At 39.7% G+C, this 17,026-nt stretch overlaps 1 protein-coding gene across 2 annotated transcripts in view; it reads right to left on the bottom strand.

The window, feature by feature from the left end:
* fam219aa (family with sequence similarity 219 member Aa) overlaps nt 1–17,026 on the bottom strand; it is an 85,315-nt gene that overhangs the window by 30,597 nt on the left and 37,692 nt on the right. For both annotated transcript variants that reach the window (XM_043684194.1, XM_043684155.1), the window contains exon 3: nt 3,058–3,160. In XM_043684194.1, coding sequence (XP_043540129.1) covers nt 3,058–3,160 — 103 coding nt within the window. The remainder of the gene's footprint in view (nt 1–3,057; nt 3,161–17,026) is intronic.

Raw genomic sequence — 17,026 nt, 5'->3', positions numbered from 1 at the left:
TTGCACATTCTTCCAGTGTCTGTGTGGGTTTCCTCCGGGTGCTCCGGTTTCCTCCCATAGTCAACATGTGCAGGTTAGGTGAATTGGTTATGTTAAATTGCCCGTCATGTTAGGGGCAGGGATAAATGTAGGGGAATGGGTCTGGGTGGATTGTGCTTCGGTGGGTCAGTGTGGACTTGGGCCGAAGAGCCTGTTTCCACACTAAGTAATCTAAAGACTTGAGTTCAGAAGAGTAAGAGGAGGGTAGTGTTACAAAATGGGGTAAATGTTTTGCTACTTTAAACTAGTAACACAAAAAATTCACCCCATGCTGTAATCTGTTAAAATTCAAGAGGCAAAGAACTATCCCAGAGGTCACTACTTAAAGTAAAAATTAACAACTTTATTCTTTTAGTTCAACAAAGAATATTAAAACCACCAATTATTTACAACTCCTTTCTCTTAAACCTATCTCTTACCTCCCACTCTACAATACTAGTCTGATAAAAGTCCCAATTAAAATTTACAAAGTAAAAAAAAATCATGTATCAAAACCAGTCAGCTTTGCCGATTCTCCTTTGTAGATTTTCCCCTGCAGAATCTCTGCAGGTCAGCCTCCATGTTCTGTTGCACAAACTCCTCATTGAAAGGTACCTTTCAGAGAGCTCTTCAGCTAGCAATCTACATTTGTTGGTCTTTGGCAGTTCTCCCCCGAACTGTTCAAAATATCTTGTTTTATACCCCAAAACGTTGGATTGTTTCATTGGTTTTAATATTATCAAAATACTAAATTGAAATTTAGTTGGATTTTGGTATCTTGGGCATAATTTAAACTGGTTGAATTCGAATTTGTTTTTGTTTCATAGCAACCCAATTTCTGCTATTTGTTTCGACCAAGTGTTATATCGTTAACTTGTTCAGGACTCTGCTTTGTCAGTCCTTGCTAGGTTTTCAATTCTCTTAATTTATACTACACCTCGACACCTTAATAACAGTAGGTTTGGAGAAAAGGATTCCTGTTTTGAGAGAATCCAGGACTAAGGGTCATTGCTTACCAATCTGGCGTCACCCATACGTAACAGAGATCGTGCAAGTTATTTTTATTTCCCCAGAGTGTCATGGGTCTTTGGAACTCTTCCCGAAAGTATTGAGGAAGCAAAGTCCTTCAACATTTTTACAGCAGTAGACTTTTTTGTCGTGCAAGGGGATGAAGGGTTGTTTGGAGAATGTGAATTTGAGATTCCAGTCAGATCAGTTGTGAATGGTGGATCAGGCTTGGGAGGGCTGTATAACCTTCTCCAGTTCATAGTTAGAGATGTACAGCATGGAAACAGACCCTTCGGTCTAACCTGTCCATGCCGACCAGATATCCCAACCCAATCTACTCCCACCGGCCAGCACCTGGCCCATATCCCTCCAAACCCTTCCTATTCATATACCCATCCAAATGCCTCTTAAATGTTGCAATTGTACCAGCCTCCACCACATCCTCTGGCAACTCATTCCATATACGTACCACCGTGTGAAAAGTTGTCCGAGGTCTCTTTTATATCTTTCCCCTCTCACCCTAAACCTATGCCCTCTAGTTCTGGACTCCCCAACCCCAGGAAAAAGACTTGGTCTATTTACCTATCCGTGCCCCTCATAAGGTCACCCCTCAGCCTCCGACGTTACAGGGAAAACAGCCCCAGCCTGTTCAACCTCTCCCTATAGCTCAAATCCTCCAACCCTAGCAACATTCTTGTAAATCTTTTCTGAACCCTTTCAAGTTTCACAATATCTTTCCGATAGGAAGGAGACCAGAATTGCACGCAATATTCCAACAGTGGCCTAACCAATGTCCTGTACAGCCGCAACATGACCTCCCAACTCCTGTACTCAATACTCTGACCAATAAAGGAAAGCATATCAAATGCCTTCTTCACTATTTATGTAAATGACAAAAAGTAGAGGACCCAGCACCGATCCTTGTGGCACTCCACTGGTCACAGGCCTCCAGCCTGAAAAACAACCCTCCACCACCACCCTCTGTCTTTTAGCTTTGAGCCAGTTCTGTATCCAAATGGCTAATTCTCCCTTTATTCCATGAGATCTAACCTTGCTCATCAGTCTCCCATGGGGAACCTTGTCAAACGCCTTACTGAAGTCCATATAGATCACATCTACTGCCCTCATCAATCCTTGTTACTTCATCAAAAACGCAATCAAGTTTGTGAGACATGATTTCCCACGCACAAAGCCATGTTGACTATCCCTAATCAGTCCTTGCCTTTACAAATACATGTACATCCTATCCCTCAGGATTCCCTCCAACAACTTGCCCACCATTGAGGTCAGGCTCACCGGTCCATTGTTCCCTGGCTCGTCTTTACCACCCTTCTTAAACAGTGGCACCACATTTGCCAACCTCCAGTCTTCTGGCACCTCACCTGTGACTATTGATGATACAAATATCTCAGTAAGAGGCCCAGCAATCACTTCTCTAGCTTCTCACAGAGTTCTCAGGTACACCTGATCAGGTCCTGGGGATTTATCCACCTTTAACCGTTTCAAGACATCCAGCACTTCCTCCTTTGTATTCTGGACATTTTGCAAGATGTCACCATCTATTTCCCTACAGTCTATATTTCTATGTTTGTCTTTATTGCTATTTGTGTCAGATAAAAATGCTTGAACTTTTAACTTTTTTGAACATTTTCCCTTGTTTCGTCTGAGACGCCTTCACCAAGCCAATTGCTTACAGAAGTATTTAACTTTTCTTACCTTCAACCCACCACCTTTACAGTTAATTAAATAGACATTAAAGTTACATAATCCAGTACCACAGAACATACGGCTAGCATAAGATCTCTTATGGGAACTGTTTGTTTTCCCCAAGTACATATTGAGGTATAACAGTCGACCCAAGCAAAAGCCTGGTAGATTTCTGGTTGCTCATGTCATCTTCCCTGTCAAGTATTGGTTTTACATGTTTACTTGGAGATGATGGGAATCTTATTGCCTTCCTCTTCTGTGCTGGATCATTCCAGAAACTACTGGCTATTTTATTTAGAAATTAAATTAGTGTAACATCTGTACCTTGTTCTTGCCATCACATTGTTCTTTTTTGGCTGCTGATTGACAGGGCTTCCAACAGTGCCATTCTTCAGAGACCCCTTCCTGGCTAGCTCTCGCTGCTTCTCTGTAAACAGACAGATTAAACACTTTTATTCCGCCGAAGGCTCTCAGTATTAACATTTTGCGAGTAACATGAATATTGGTTCCAAAATATTTAAAAAGCTGAAAATTACTTTGTGAAATTTCTTGTACATTTAAATAAATTTATGTAATCATCGAGAAGAACTCAACTCAGAAAAGAGTGAATTAGGTATCTTCTATTTTTTAAAATTTATGTTTTGGATAAGTTTTGTAAAGTTCAATAGTCACATTTGTATTAAAACTGAAATAAAAAATCTTTAAATACCCTTTTCAAAAAGAAAAGTAAAACATTTTTAATTCAGATAAATGTGAGGTGCTGCATTTTGGGAAAGCAAATCATAGCAGGACTTATACACTTAACGGTAAGGTCCTAGGGAGTGTTGCTGAACAAAGAGACCTTGGAGTGCAGGTTCATAGCTCCTTGAAAGTGGAGTCACAGGTAGATAGGATAGTGAAGAAGGTGCTTGGTATGCTTTCCTTTATTGGTCAGAGTATTGAGTACAGGAGTTGGGAGGTCACGGCTGTTGCGGCTGTACAGGACATTGGTTAGGCCACTGTTGGAATATTGCGTGCAATTCTGGTCTCCTTCCTATTGGAAAGATGTTGCGAAACTTGGAAGGGTTCAGAAAAGATTTACAAGGATGTTGCCAGGGTTGGAGGATTTGAGCTACAGGGAGAGGCTGAACAGGCTGGGGCTGTTTTCCCTGGTGCGTCGGAGGCTGAGAGGTGACCGTGTAGAGATTTACAAAATTGAGGGGAATGGATAGAGTAAATAGGCAAAGTCTTTTCTCTGGGGTCGGGGAGTCCAGAACTAGAGGGCGTAGGTTTAGGGTGAGAGGGGAAAGATATAAAAGAGACATAAGGGGCAACTTTTTCAGAGGGTGGTACGTGTATGGAATGAGCTGCCAGAGGAAGTGGTGGAGGCTGGTACAATTACAACATTTAAGAGGCATCTGGATGGGTATACAAATAGGAAGAGTTTGGAGGGATATTGGCCAGATGCTGGCAGGTGGGACTAGATTGGGTTGGGATATCTGGTCGGATATCTGGTCGGCATGGACAGGTTGGACCGAAGGGTCTGTTTCCATGCAGTACATCTCTATGACTGCCTTTAATGGTGTCATTTTAGATAAAAGTACATAGGTACAAAACTTGGATACAAAAGAGAAATAAAAGAAATAGTAGCATTAGAGTCCAAAAATATAAGTTTGAAATCTAACAGTTATAACAGTAAAAGGATAGACATTACAGTCCAGTAAAAAATTTCAAGTAGCAACAACTCAGCACTCAGTCTAATTGCTTGCGCCAGGTCCTAATCCAACAACCGTCCTACTCTTCTCCAAGCCTCCAGTCTGCTTCACACCAGCATTCAGCTACCCCAAGTTGTGCTGCTCCGAGACTCGCTGCCTCTCGCACAAACATCCTACCACTATGCCAATTTTGGATCTGTCATGCCAAGTTACCAGAGATCCAATGTGTTTCCACCTTTGGTATTGGTTTCCAAGAGAGATCTTGTTAAAGGTTTCCACACACCCGATCCCCATCTCATTAAATGCAAATAAATATTTGTTAGGCATGACCTCAAATTGAAAGCTAATGCACACAAAGTGGCAAAGATTACTGGGAAACTAGAAATCTTTATAACTTTATTCGTGGATTTCTACTGATCTTTAAAGATGGGCAAGATAGTTTTCAAGTGTAAACTTGCTCAGAATATAAAAACAGATAGCAAAAGTTTATAGTAATATTGAAGATGAAAAAGACTGGCTAAGGTATACATTGTTTTTTTTTAAAGAGGATGAGAAGGTAGATTTAATGATGGAAAATGAGGAAATGGCCAAGGTGTTGAACTAGTATTTTGTATCATTCTTCACAGTGGAAGACACAAATAAGACAATTTTGACAAGGAGGCTATGGCAGACAATGTCCTAGAAAAGATCATTATCACTAAAGAGGTAGTGTTGGGCAAGCTAACGGGGCTAAAGGGAGACAAGTCTCCTGGCCCTGATGGAATGTATCCCAAGGTAGTAGAAGGGATGGTGGGGAAAATAGCTTGTAGTAATTTACCAAAATTTGCTGGACTCTGGGGTGGTTCTGGCAGATTGGAAAATAGCAAATGCGATGTCACTGATTAAAAGAGGGGGTAGACAAAAGGCAGGTAATTAGAAATTAGCATAACTTCTGAAGTGGGGAAAATGTTTGAATCTGTAATCAAGGAAGAAATAGCAAGACATCTGGATAGAAAACCGTGCCATTGGGCAGACGCAGTAGGGGTTCATGAAAGGCAGGTCATAGTTAACTAATTTACTGGAATTCTTTGAGGAAATTATGAGCATGGTGAACTGCGGGGAATCAGTGGATGTGGTATTTCTGGATTTCCAGAAGGCATTTGACAAAATGCTGCACAAAAGACTGCTACAAAAGATGAAGGTGCACAGCAGTACAGGTAATGTATTAGCATGAATAGAGGACCGGTAACTAACAGAAAGCAAAGGTGGGGAAAATGGGTGCTTTTTTGGTTGGCGATCAGTGGCTAGTGTTATGGCTCAGGGATAGCTGCTGGGGCTGCAATTGTTTACAATTTACATAGATGATTTGGAGTTGGGGACCAAGTTTAGTGTCTCAAACTTTGCAGATGACACGAAGATGAATGGTAGAGTCAGTATGCAGAGGACACAGTCTGCAGAGGGATATAGGTAGGTTAAGTGAGTGGGCAAGGGCCTGGCAGAGGAAGTACAATGTTAGTAAATGTGAGGTCATCCATTTTGGTAGGACCAACAACAAAATGAACAATTATTTAAAATCATGAAAAACTGCACACATTGCTGTGCAGGGGGACCTGGGTGCCCTTGTGCATGAATCACAAAAATTTGGTTTGCAGATGCAACAAACAATTAGGAAGGCAAATGGAATATTGTCCTTTATTGTTAGAGGGATGGAGTTTAAAAACAGGGAGGTAATGCTGCCACTGTATAGGGTGATGGTGAGTCACACCTGGAGTACTGTGTAGAGTTTTGGTCTCCTTACTCGAGAAAAGATGTACTGACACTGCAGAGGAGATTCACTTGGTTAAGTCTGGAGTTCAGAGGACTGGCGAATAAGAAGAGATTGAGTAGACTGTGACTATATTCATTGGAATTTAGAAGAATGCAGGGGCATCTTATAGAAACATATAAAATTATGAAGGGAATAGATATGATAGAAGCAGGAAGGCGGTTTCCACTGGTATATGAAACTAGAACTAGAGGACATAACCTCAAAATAAGTGGGAACAGGTTTAGGATTGAATTGAGGAAGAATTTCTTCACTCAAAAGAATTTTTAATCTGTTGAATTCCCTACCCAGTGAAGCAGTTGAGGCTACCTCGTTGAATGTTTTTAAGGCAAAGATAGATATTTGAACAGTAAGAGAATTGAGGATTATGGTGAGCGGGCGATTAAGTAGAGATGAGTCCTTGAAAAGGTCAGCCATGATCTTATTGAATGTGGAGCAGGCACAAGGGGTCAGATGGCTTACTCCTGCTCCTATTACTTTTATTCTCCCTCTGACAAAGCCATGCTCAATATACCTGATCAAATCCGGTCTCTCCAAGTATAGAGTAATTCTCTCCTTGTGAACTTTCTCTCATACTTTCCCTACCATTGAGGAGAGACTGCGTAGACTGCAATTCCCCTAAATTCCTAACAATGAAGGGTGGCACGGTGGCTTAGTAGTTAGCACTGCTGCCTCACAGCGCCAGGGACCCAGGTTCGATTCCAGCCTCGGGCGAATGTCTGTGTGGAATTTGCCCATTCTCCTAGTGTCTGCGTGGGTTTTCTCCGGATGCTCCAGTTTCCTCCCACATTCCAAAGATGTGCAGGTCAGGTGAGTTGGCCATGCTAAATTGCCCATAGTGTTAGGTGCATTAGTCAGAGGGAAATGGGTCTCGGTGGGTTACTCTTTGGAGGGTCGGTGTGGACTGGTTGGGCCGAAGGGCCTGTTTCCACTGTAGGGAATCTAATCTAATTCTGAAGGATCACTCTACTCAAAACGTTAACTCTGCTTTCTCTCTCCAGATGCTGCCATACTTAAGTTTCCCCTGCAATTTCTATTTTTATTGCGGTAAGATATCCTTGCTTCTTTACTCAAATCGTTTTGCAACGAAGGGTAACATAACATCTTCCTTTCCACCAGTTTGCTGCACCTGCATGCTTGCTTGCAATGACTAGTGTACAAGGGCACTTAGGTCCCTTTGTACCTTAACCAGTGTTTCGCCTGACTGAAATGGACAACATAGTTATCCACATTACACTAACGTGTCATATTTGCCCACTCGCTCAATTTGTTCAAGGGTCCAATCCCCAGGAGCTATCGACACTTAAAGTCCACTAATTCAGCTTTCCTTAGATGATCGAATGGCCAAGGAGCAGGAAGCGTCATAATCCAAGGAAAATCTTTCTCCATTCTATTGTAAAAATGGGTATATTATATTTGTCTAGTATTGGGCATTCTGCACCAGTCAGCAACACAATTATTCACTAAAAACAGAGAATTTTAAAAATTCAAAACCTCGAATTTATGACTGAATGATTTTTAGGCAAATCATCAGAATCATCATGGGACAGCAATGACTATTTCCTTGAAACTCAATTATCTCTGGAGTAAGACTACGAAAACCAATATACAATTTAATGATTTTATAAAATCAATGAGCAGTAAAGACTGCTGCGATCTCCCAACTGTGAATCATTTATTGATTCCTTTAAGTATTATCTCCATTACACTTAAAATACTCTTGTTTTAATATTACATGGGGTGTTTTGAAGTCAATGTTAAATGCCATCATCTTCTCCTACTTCAGGCTTTTCCCATTTACTTGGGGTCGTTACAATTGAAGGAGTTTGCTTACATTTTGTACAGGAAATATTACTTCTATATCATACTCATTATTTTGTTCTTTATTAAAAATGATATTCAGCTAACTTGTCCAAATTAAAGGGTGTTTGAAATGTTATCAATAAATATTTGTTTTATTTTGCATTCAAATAATTTTGAGAGGTAGAACAATTCAGCAGAAGAGTCTATTCACAGTTCTTCAATTATTGTAAATGGTTAGGCATTGATATTAGCTAAGAATATCCTGGAGTCTATCAAAGCCTTCCCACCTTCCACATGTCTCATTCCTTATAGAAATTTAGATGTCCAACATTTCTCATTGTGATGTCACAGTTATGCCATAGGGGCTAATATACTGCAAAAATGCAGAAGTTACATTATTTCTTGTCTCACTTTATAATTTCCTTGGACCTGATTGCAGATTTTGAGCATTAAAATTTCTTGTATGATCACGAGTACTGAGACTCAAAAATAGTGGCAGCTGATCAATAACAAAAGTGATTTTAAAACAATCTAAGGTAATAATTACTTTAAATAGTTCATTTTACATATCTTAAGAGTTGTGGAAAAGAAATACTTGCAATGTTTATTAGGATTTAAAAACTTTTGGCCTAACATTTATAAGACAAGTTCATTCGAGGTGAATCTGAGACACTGACAGTGCTGACTGGCTTTATTTCAAAATAACCACGTTTCTCTTTACCTTCTACATCCCTAAGTATTTGACAATGTTGTTAACACGAATAAAGTCAATAGACAACAACAAACAAAAAGTGCAATGAGTTCTGAACATTGGGGAAATGAAGCAATGATGACTGAGCTGCATTAGCTAAAAGCACAGTCAAATTCAGAGTCAGTTCCAGCCTGTATTCTTAAAGCTTGTGGATTAACTATTCATTTATTTTTAAGCTTGCCCACAACACGTTAAAATTATAAATGCAAACTGAGAAACTGAAGAAAGTTAAACGATGATAATTAATCATGTTCAAAAAAAGGCAACAAACTGCATGGTTAAGTTTTTCTTTGTTGCTGTGCTTTCTAAAGTGAAGGAAGCAGAGTCCTTGCATATTTTTAAAACAGATGGTGAGCTTGTTGGTTAGCAAGAGGTGAAAGATGATCAGGGAGAGGTGGGAATGTGAATTTGAGGTTACAATCAGATCAGCAACAATAATACTAGAATGATGGAGTAAGCCTAGGGGACTGATTGGCCTACTCCTGCTCCTTGTGTGTACTGGTTTAGTGCTATCAGATTTAGTGGACTAACCAATTGTTTTTCAAGATTGCTCCGTGGAGTCCTGAGCAAAATTAAATGCAAGGACTAAATGCTGAGAGATATTAATGTATTTGAATTTACCCATGTAATAACCAGACAGCTTTCCAATATACTACATCTTGTTAAGAGAAGAAAAACAGATAAAGTACAAAAATAACATCGCTATTACAGAAAGAGGGACAACTCTGGCAATTTAATGTTCTGGGGTATGGATGCTATAAAAGAATAGAAAGGGAGGCAAGTGAGGAGGGGGAGTGACATTTTTGATTAGGGACAACATTACAGCTATACTTAAAAAGCATATTCATGGAAGATCATCCAATGAAGGTGTATGGGTGGAACTGAGAAATAAGAAAGGGATGATCACCTTGACGGCCCCCTAATATCAGAGGGAGCTTCAGCAAACATGTCGGAAGATCTCAGATATCTCTAAGAAAAAAAGAGAATTGTAATGATAAGGGGAGTTTAACTTTCCAAACAGACAGGGACTGCCATCGTGTTCAGGGCAGGAATTTGTGAAGTGCTTCTTATTCAATATCTGGATGTACCTACTAGGGAAGGAGCAATACTCCTCTTTCTATTGGGAAATAGGTGACTGAGGCATTAGTGGAGGAGTACTTTGGGACCAGTGATCATAATCTATTAGTTTTAAAATAATAATTGGAAAAGATAGGCCTGGTCTAAAAACTTCTAAATTGGAGCAAGGACAATTTTGATGGCATTGTTTAATATATTGCGTCAGCTGCATGACACTATAATATTCTTTTATTGTAAATTCTGCATCTTATGATCCTGCTCCACAGCTGATGGAGTAGTGCTCCAAGAGCTAGTAATTCCAAATAAACCTGTTTGACTATAGCCTGGTGTTGCGTGATTTTAAACTTTGATGGTATTAGTCAGGAGCTCTCAAATTGATTAGGAGAGGCTGTTCACAAGAAAAGGGATGACAGGCAAGTGGGAGGCTTTCAAAAATGAGAACTCCAGTTCAGAGACACTATGTTCCACTCGGTGTGAAAGGCAAGGCTGGTAGGTTTAGGGAATACTGGATGACTGGAGATATTGAGGCTCAGTCCAGAAAGAGGAGACGGCAAATGTCAGATATAGATAGTTGGGATCAGGTGGATCTCTAGAGGAGTATTGGGGGGGTCAGGTTTGAGTACATTTAACAGGACGATCAGGAGGGCAAAAAGAAGAGATGATATAGCTTTGGCCAATAAGATTAAGGAGAATCCAAAAAGAGATTCTAAAAATAAATTAAGGGCAAAAGATTAGGTAGAGAGAAAATTGTGCCCTTTAAAGATCAACAGGTTGTCTGAGTGGAACCACAGAAGACTGGTGAGATACTAAATAAGTATTTCATGTCAGTATTTACTGTGGAGAACGACGTGGAAGTTACGAAGCTTGGGGGAAAAAACAGTAACGTCTTGAAAATAATTCATATTACAGAAGAGGTGGTGCTGGAGCCTTAAAATGCATAAAGGTAGATAAGTCCCCAAGACCTGATCAGGTGTATCCCAGAGCATTGTGGGAAGCCAGGGAATAGCTTGTGGTACCCCTTGCAGAGAAATTTGTATCACCTGTAGCCATAGGTGAGGTGCTGGAAGACTGGAAGTTGACTAATGTGCTATTATTTAAAAAGGCTGCAAGGAAAAGTCAGGGAACTATAGACAAGTGAGCAAGATGTCAGTGGTGGGTATGTTGTTGGACAGGATTCACATGAATTTGTAAAGGTAAGAACTGATTAGAAACAGTCAGCATGGCTTTATGTGCGGAAAAGAATTGAATTTTTGAAGAGGGGATAAAGAAGGCAGAGTGGTGGACTCTACATGGACTTTAGCAAGGCCTGTGACAAGGTTCTGTATGGTACACTGGTTAATAAGGTTACAGCACATGGAGTCCAGGGAGACCGAGCCAATAGGATACAAAATTGGCTTGATGGTGATTTTAGAGGATTGCATTTAGGACTAGAAGCCTGTAATCAGTGGTGTGCCACAAGGATCAGTTCTGGGTCCACTGCTTTTCGACACTTATATAAATGATTTGGATGAGAATATAGGAGGCATGGTTAGTATGTTTGCACATGACACCAAATTAGTGGTTTAATGGACAAGATCTTGATCAGACCAAGGTGTGGCAGATAGAGTTAACTTAGATAAACATGAGGTGTTACATTTTGGTAAGCCAGAGTAGGACTTACACAGTTAATGGTAGGCCCCTGGAGAATGATGTCAAACAGACCTACGGGTGCAGATATATAGTTCCTTGAAAATAGAGTCACAGGTAGGCAGAATGGCAAAAAAGCCATTTGGCACACTTCCCTTCATTGGTCAGAGCATTGAGTATAGGAGTTGGGAGGTCATGTTGAGGCTACAGTAATATAAAAAAAAAACTGCTTATCGTTGATTTGACTGATTATTGCGTGCTGCCCCAAATTTCCATGCCATTTGCGTACCTTTGCAATCAAAGTGTTATCTGCACACAAAGATATCTACTCACCCAAAATATAGGGCAAATCATCCATAAAATAAATTATCTATATCACAGCTGGACACATGACAGAGCAATTTTTTGTTTAGTTCACCCTTTTCATTTAACACTCATTATAGAAACATACACAATAAGGTAAAGTGTGTTTTCAGTAGTTTATGATTCAGAATTAAGTATCAAATTGGATATCATGTTAGGAAATTATCGATCCACTAATTACTGAAGTGACTGATATATTTCCTATGGAACAAACTTCAATTGAAACTAGATCCTCATCTACTTTTAAAGGGCATCAATTAGCAAATTTTAATTTCTCATTTTTTCCCCCCTGTACATTACTTGTTTGTGGCAGGAGGGTTAGTATTTTTCAGAGTTACTATGCCTGTTTCAAAAGCAGTTGCTTAGCTTTTTTAAAACCGGAATTATCCTGACATCACCTGAGACAAATCAGTGATTATGCACTATATTAATGAGTATTAGCTGTCAGCATTTTGTTTCAGTGACTAGGAAAAACTCAGCCTTTCTCATGCTCCAGATTGAAGCTGATTGAAATTCAGTTCTCAACATTTCAGCATGGCAGATTATATTTTTCAAATCCATGGAACTGATTATTTGATTAGGGATAACTTGACATCAGAAGGCTTTTGTGTCAATGGCAATGTTATGGAAGCTGTACTTGAGATGATATTTTATTTTGCCTGAACTCCAAAAGAAATTGGTTATCATACTCAGGTTTACACAATCAGAGAGATAACCACTCCAAGAAGACTTGGATGTCAAAACATTATTTTCTTAAATTAGCATAATTGTTTAGCAGTGTAAAATATGTGACTGCCAGCAAGAACTTTTCATTTCCATCCAGGAGTTAATTACACAAGACTAAGACAGCAATCCACAGCAATACGGAAGGTGGGGGTGTTGGATAGACCACACATGGCAAAAGGCAACTACATGTAACAGAGATATGGAGACAAAAGGCAAGACACACACACAGGCACATGGTGGAAGTGGGTGGGGGTAGTGGGGTGCAATCGGAGATTGAGGTCTGTGAGGAGTCACCATGGCCAGGATACACTGAAGGATGGATTCCCTCTTCTCCCCACCCACCCCCCCACCCCCCCCGTGAGCTTTGAAACTCCATGATCATGACCATGAATTTTAAGTCAAAAACCTACATTTTATGGAAAACATAGTCTCTCATTATGATGGCCAACTAACAGGGAAAGATAATTATCCCCTATCTTTGTCCCCTTGGCTTTCTCCCACCTGCCCTTCAGGAATATTGCGTACTTCCACACATTCAGCCCACTGGGATTGCTCTGCCATTCAATGAGATTATGCTTGATCTGATAATCCTCAACTCTACTTTCCTGCCTTGCACCCATAACCTTGAATTACCTTACTGGTAAAGAATCTTGTCTATCTTGAATATAATTAATGAATTGACAGACTTTTGCAATTTAAGGGTTCCACAAATTCATTTCCATTTGAGAGAAAAAATCCTCCTCATCACTGTCTTGACTGGGAACCCCTTAACTCAGGTCACCTGGTCCTAGATTCTCCATAAGGAGAAATAAACTTTCTGCATTTGGCCCTTAAAAACTTTCATGCTTCAATTTACACTCTCCTGTGATGACAGATGCCTTTGAGGGATAGGTTTTATCCTAATTCTCTTGAAAAGGCATGTTGCAAGCCTGGTGATAAGATGTCTCCTCCATGGAAAGCAGAATAAATAGCTTTGGGATTTTTAAAATTAAACAAAAGTAGTCGTGGGTAGACCCAGGGTTTTAGCTTTTGCTTTCAATTGTTGAGTTGGGGTTTTTGCAGTTGAAGCTGCCAGGTGCTGTTCTCTCTCTGTTGCTGCAAAAATCTTGAATTCTCTCTTTGCTGCTAGATTCCTTCTGCATAGTGCGTTTTGCTTCAAGTCTAGTAGACCAACTGAATCCATCTGGAATGCAGTGCTTTACACTTGCCTTTAAATAAAAGTTAGGGTTAGGCTATCTTCTTGAAATGTTTTGAAAATGTTTGTCTGGTCCATAACAGATTTGGGCTCTGTCAGGATCAAAATCTCTAATTCCAGGTTGAATTTAGGATTACTGGATTCAAAGACATTCTCTTTGCATTCGGTTGGTTTAAATAAGGTATGCCTGGTGTAATGATGGCTCTTTCGGTGGCTAAGTTTCCTGGGTGTGGAAGAAGTCACTTGGGATGGTTTAGAGAAGGTGAGTAAGGCAAATGTTTTCAGAGTTGGCAGACAAGCTGGAGTTGAGGTTGTTTGTACCCGTGAGGAAAGAAATGATTGTAGCAGTAGCTCAGCATTTGCAATTGCCAAAAATGCAATCAGAATCACTGAAATGGCTAAACTACAACTGCAAACAAAACAACTTGAATATGAAAAGGAATTGAAATAGTTTGAGTTACAATTGAAAGCAGAAGAAAAAAGAAAAAGAATAGCTCTGGCAGAAGAAAGCGATAATGTGGAGGTGCCAGTGTTGGACTAGGGTGGACAAAGTTAAAAATCACAACACTAGGTTATAGTCCCAACAGGTTTATTTGGAAATACACTGTTGGAGTTCTCATGCTTCACCAGATGAAGGGAGAAAGAGAGATCTTATGAACTTTTGAAATTGGAACTGAAAAGTGAAAGCCGACTTTAAAATAAGGAGTTTAAAAATTCACTTCCTGAAGTAGTGAGAACTCATCTGGAAGAGCAGAGAGTTAAAACTGCAAGATTGGTAGATGAAATGGCAAATGATTTATGAATAGATTCAGTCAAGGTTTGGCTTTTGACATCAATTTCAATCGGTGAGAGATAGAAATTAGGGTAAAAGAGAAACCCTCAGGTGGTACGGGAAAAGGGGAAATCATCGAAGAGAATATAGTATGTTCACCACAGATATGCTCACCACCAGGAGAAAGAGAAATTTTAAGAACTCGGGTGTTTTCACTGCAATAAAGTAGGATATGTGAAGTTGTCGTGTTGGTTGTTTGAAAAAAAATCACTGGGAAGATGGATGAGCCAGTGTGTTTTGTTAAAGTGGCAAAGAGAAACACAGGGGAAGCAAAAATACATGGAGTCTGGTCAGGTGTTGCTTGGTAAGAAGGTGCCAGATCTCTAAATAATGTACTTGCGTGGGTTAAATTTACTTTTGTGTGCCAGGAGAAATAGATAAAGAAAGTAAGATTTTAAGAGATATGGGAGCAGGTCAACCTTTGATGGGGAGAGAGAGCGAGAGATGTAATTCAGAAGAAGTGTTGCTAGAAAAGGTGGTAATATGTGGAAATCATGGTGAGAATAGAGTTCCATTATATAAGGTGAGGCTGGCGAGTCTGATTGAAATGGTGGTAGGAGTAACAGAGAAATTCTCAGTTCTGGTAATAGTTTATTCTCAGTAATGATATAGCTGGATCATAGGTGGGAGTGATGCCTACTGTAGTTGAAAATCAGACAACTGAGGTGTTACAGGAAGTATATCCTGAGATTTATCCTGACTGCATGGTAACAAGAACACAAAACCCTAGGTTGAAACAGGAGGAGAAATCAAGGAGTAAAGAGAAGGAAGTTGAAGTTCAGTTACCAGAAACTATGCTTGATCAAATAGTTGAGAAAAAACAAGAACAATTGGACGACAAAGTGGACATTTTTAGCTGAAATTTTAGCTGAGTTACAACAAAGATGACAAATTTAAAGTTGTATCAAAAGCATACACAGAAGAATCCGTGTATCCTAGAACCTTGAATGTGAAGTCTTGATGAGGAAATGGAGACCATCACATATTCAGGCACATGAAAATTGGGCAGAAGTTCATCAAGTTATATTGCCACTTGGGTACAGAAATGAAGTGTTGAAGGTAGAAGATCATATGGGAGCAAGGAAAACTCAACCCAATTACAAAAATATTTTTTTTGGCCTGGGACTGCATAAAAATGTGGCTGAGTTTTGCTGGACCCTTGTCATGTAATAGGAACACCTCAGGCAGCAATAAAACTACTACCCTCAAACCTTCCAGCATTTGAGGAACCTTTTACACTAGTCTTAACTGATCATGTATGTTCTCCCCAAAACAAAACCTGGGAATTAGTATTTATTGACCATAATAAATGTGTCTACTAGATTTCCAGATGCCATTCCACTGCAATTAATCTTCACGAAAAGAACTGAAGAAGAGTTACTCAATTTTTTTTTTAAAGCAAGATACAGGCTACCCACAGAAATATATTGGCTCAAGGATCAACTTTTATATCAAAGTTATTCAAGGAAGTTACGAATAGCTTAGAAATAAAACAATTGAAATCCACTGAGTACAGTCCAGAATGGCAGGGAATATTAGAATGGTAGCATCAAACTTTAAAGACAATATTGGAGCTCAACAGCCAAGATTTCCAGAGGATTTGGATAAAGGAATTCCGTTTCTTTTTTGGAGTTAGGGATGTATTTAAATGAATCAACTAAATTCAGTCCATTTGAATTAGTTTTTGGACATGGGATGATAGGACCACTTAAATTAATTAAGGAGAAATTGGTGAGTTGGAGTTCAGAGACTACATATTTAGATTGTGAGAGAAATTTTAGGGGGAGATTAAATTGAGAAGGTGAGCTGATTAGACAGCATTTAAAAGTCGCACAGCATGTGATGAAACAGAAGTATGGCAAGTGGACAAAAAATTCATAATTTCGCTAGTGGAGATAAAGTGCCAGTATTACTACTAGTGGTAGTTGAACCTTTAAAAGCAAGATTTAATGGGCTTTATCAACTCAAAAGGAAATTGAGTGAGGTGAATTATTTGATAAAAATGCCAGATAGAAAGAAAACTCAGTTTCATATGAGAATGCTCAAAACAGAGGGAGGAGCAGCAGACAGTATGGGAAAGTATTTAATTGGGGGAGGGGGAATTACAATGCTATTAGGCAAGAACCATGCAGCATAAATTAGGAACAGATGTTCTCAGGGAAATGCACAACAGAAATGTGGAGGCTGTTTAGGGAGTACTGGGTAGGTTTGTCTCTCTGAGGCAAGGAAGGGATAGTAGGGTGAAGGAACCTTGGGTGACAAGGGATGTGGAACATCGAGTCAAGAGCAAGAAGGAAGCCTACATAGGATTGAGGCAAGGATCAGACTGGGCTCTCGAGGATTAAAAAGTAGAGTGGAGGCTGTTGTAGGTTGCAACAGTACATTGACAGATGCAGAACTGGGCTGATAAGTGGCAGATGGA

Source organism: Chiloscyllium plagiosum, chromosome 1 (assembly GCF_004010195.1).
Source record: "Chiloscyllium plagiosum isolate BGI_BamShark_2017 chromosome 1, ASM401019v2, whole genome shotgun sequence".
NCBI lineage: Eukaryota > Metazoa > Chordata > Chondrichthyes > Orectolobiformes > Hemiscylliidae > Chiloscyllium > Chiloscyllium plagiosum.
Note: the sequence above shows the minus strand (reverse complement) of the source record. Positions and strands in the feature narration are given on the sequence as shown.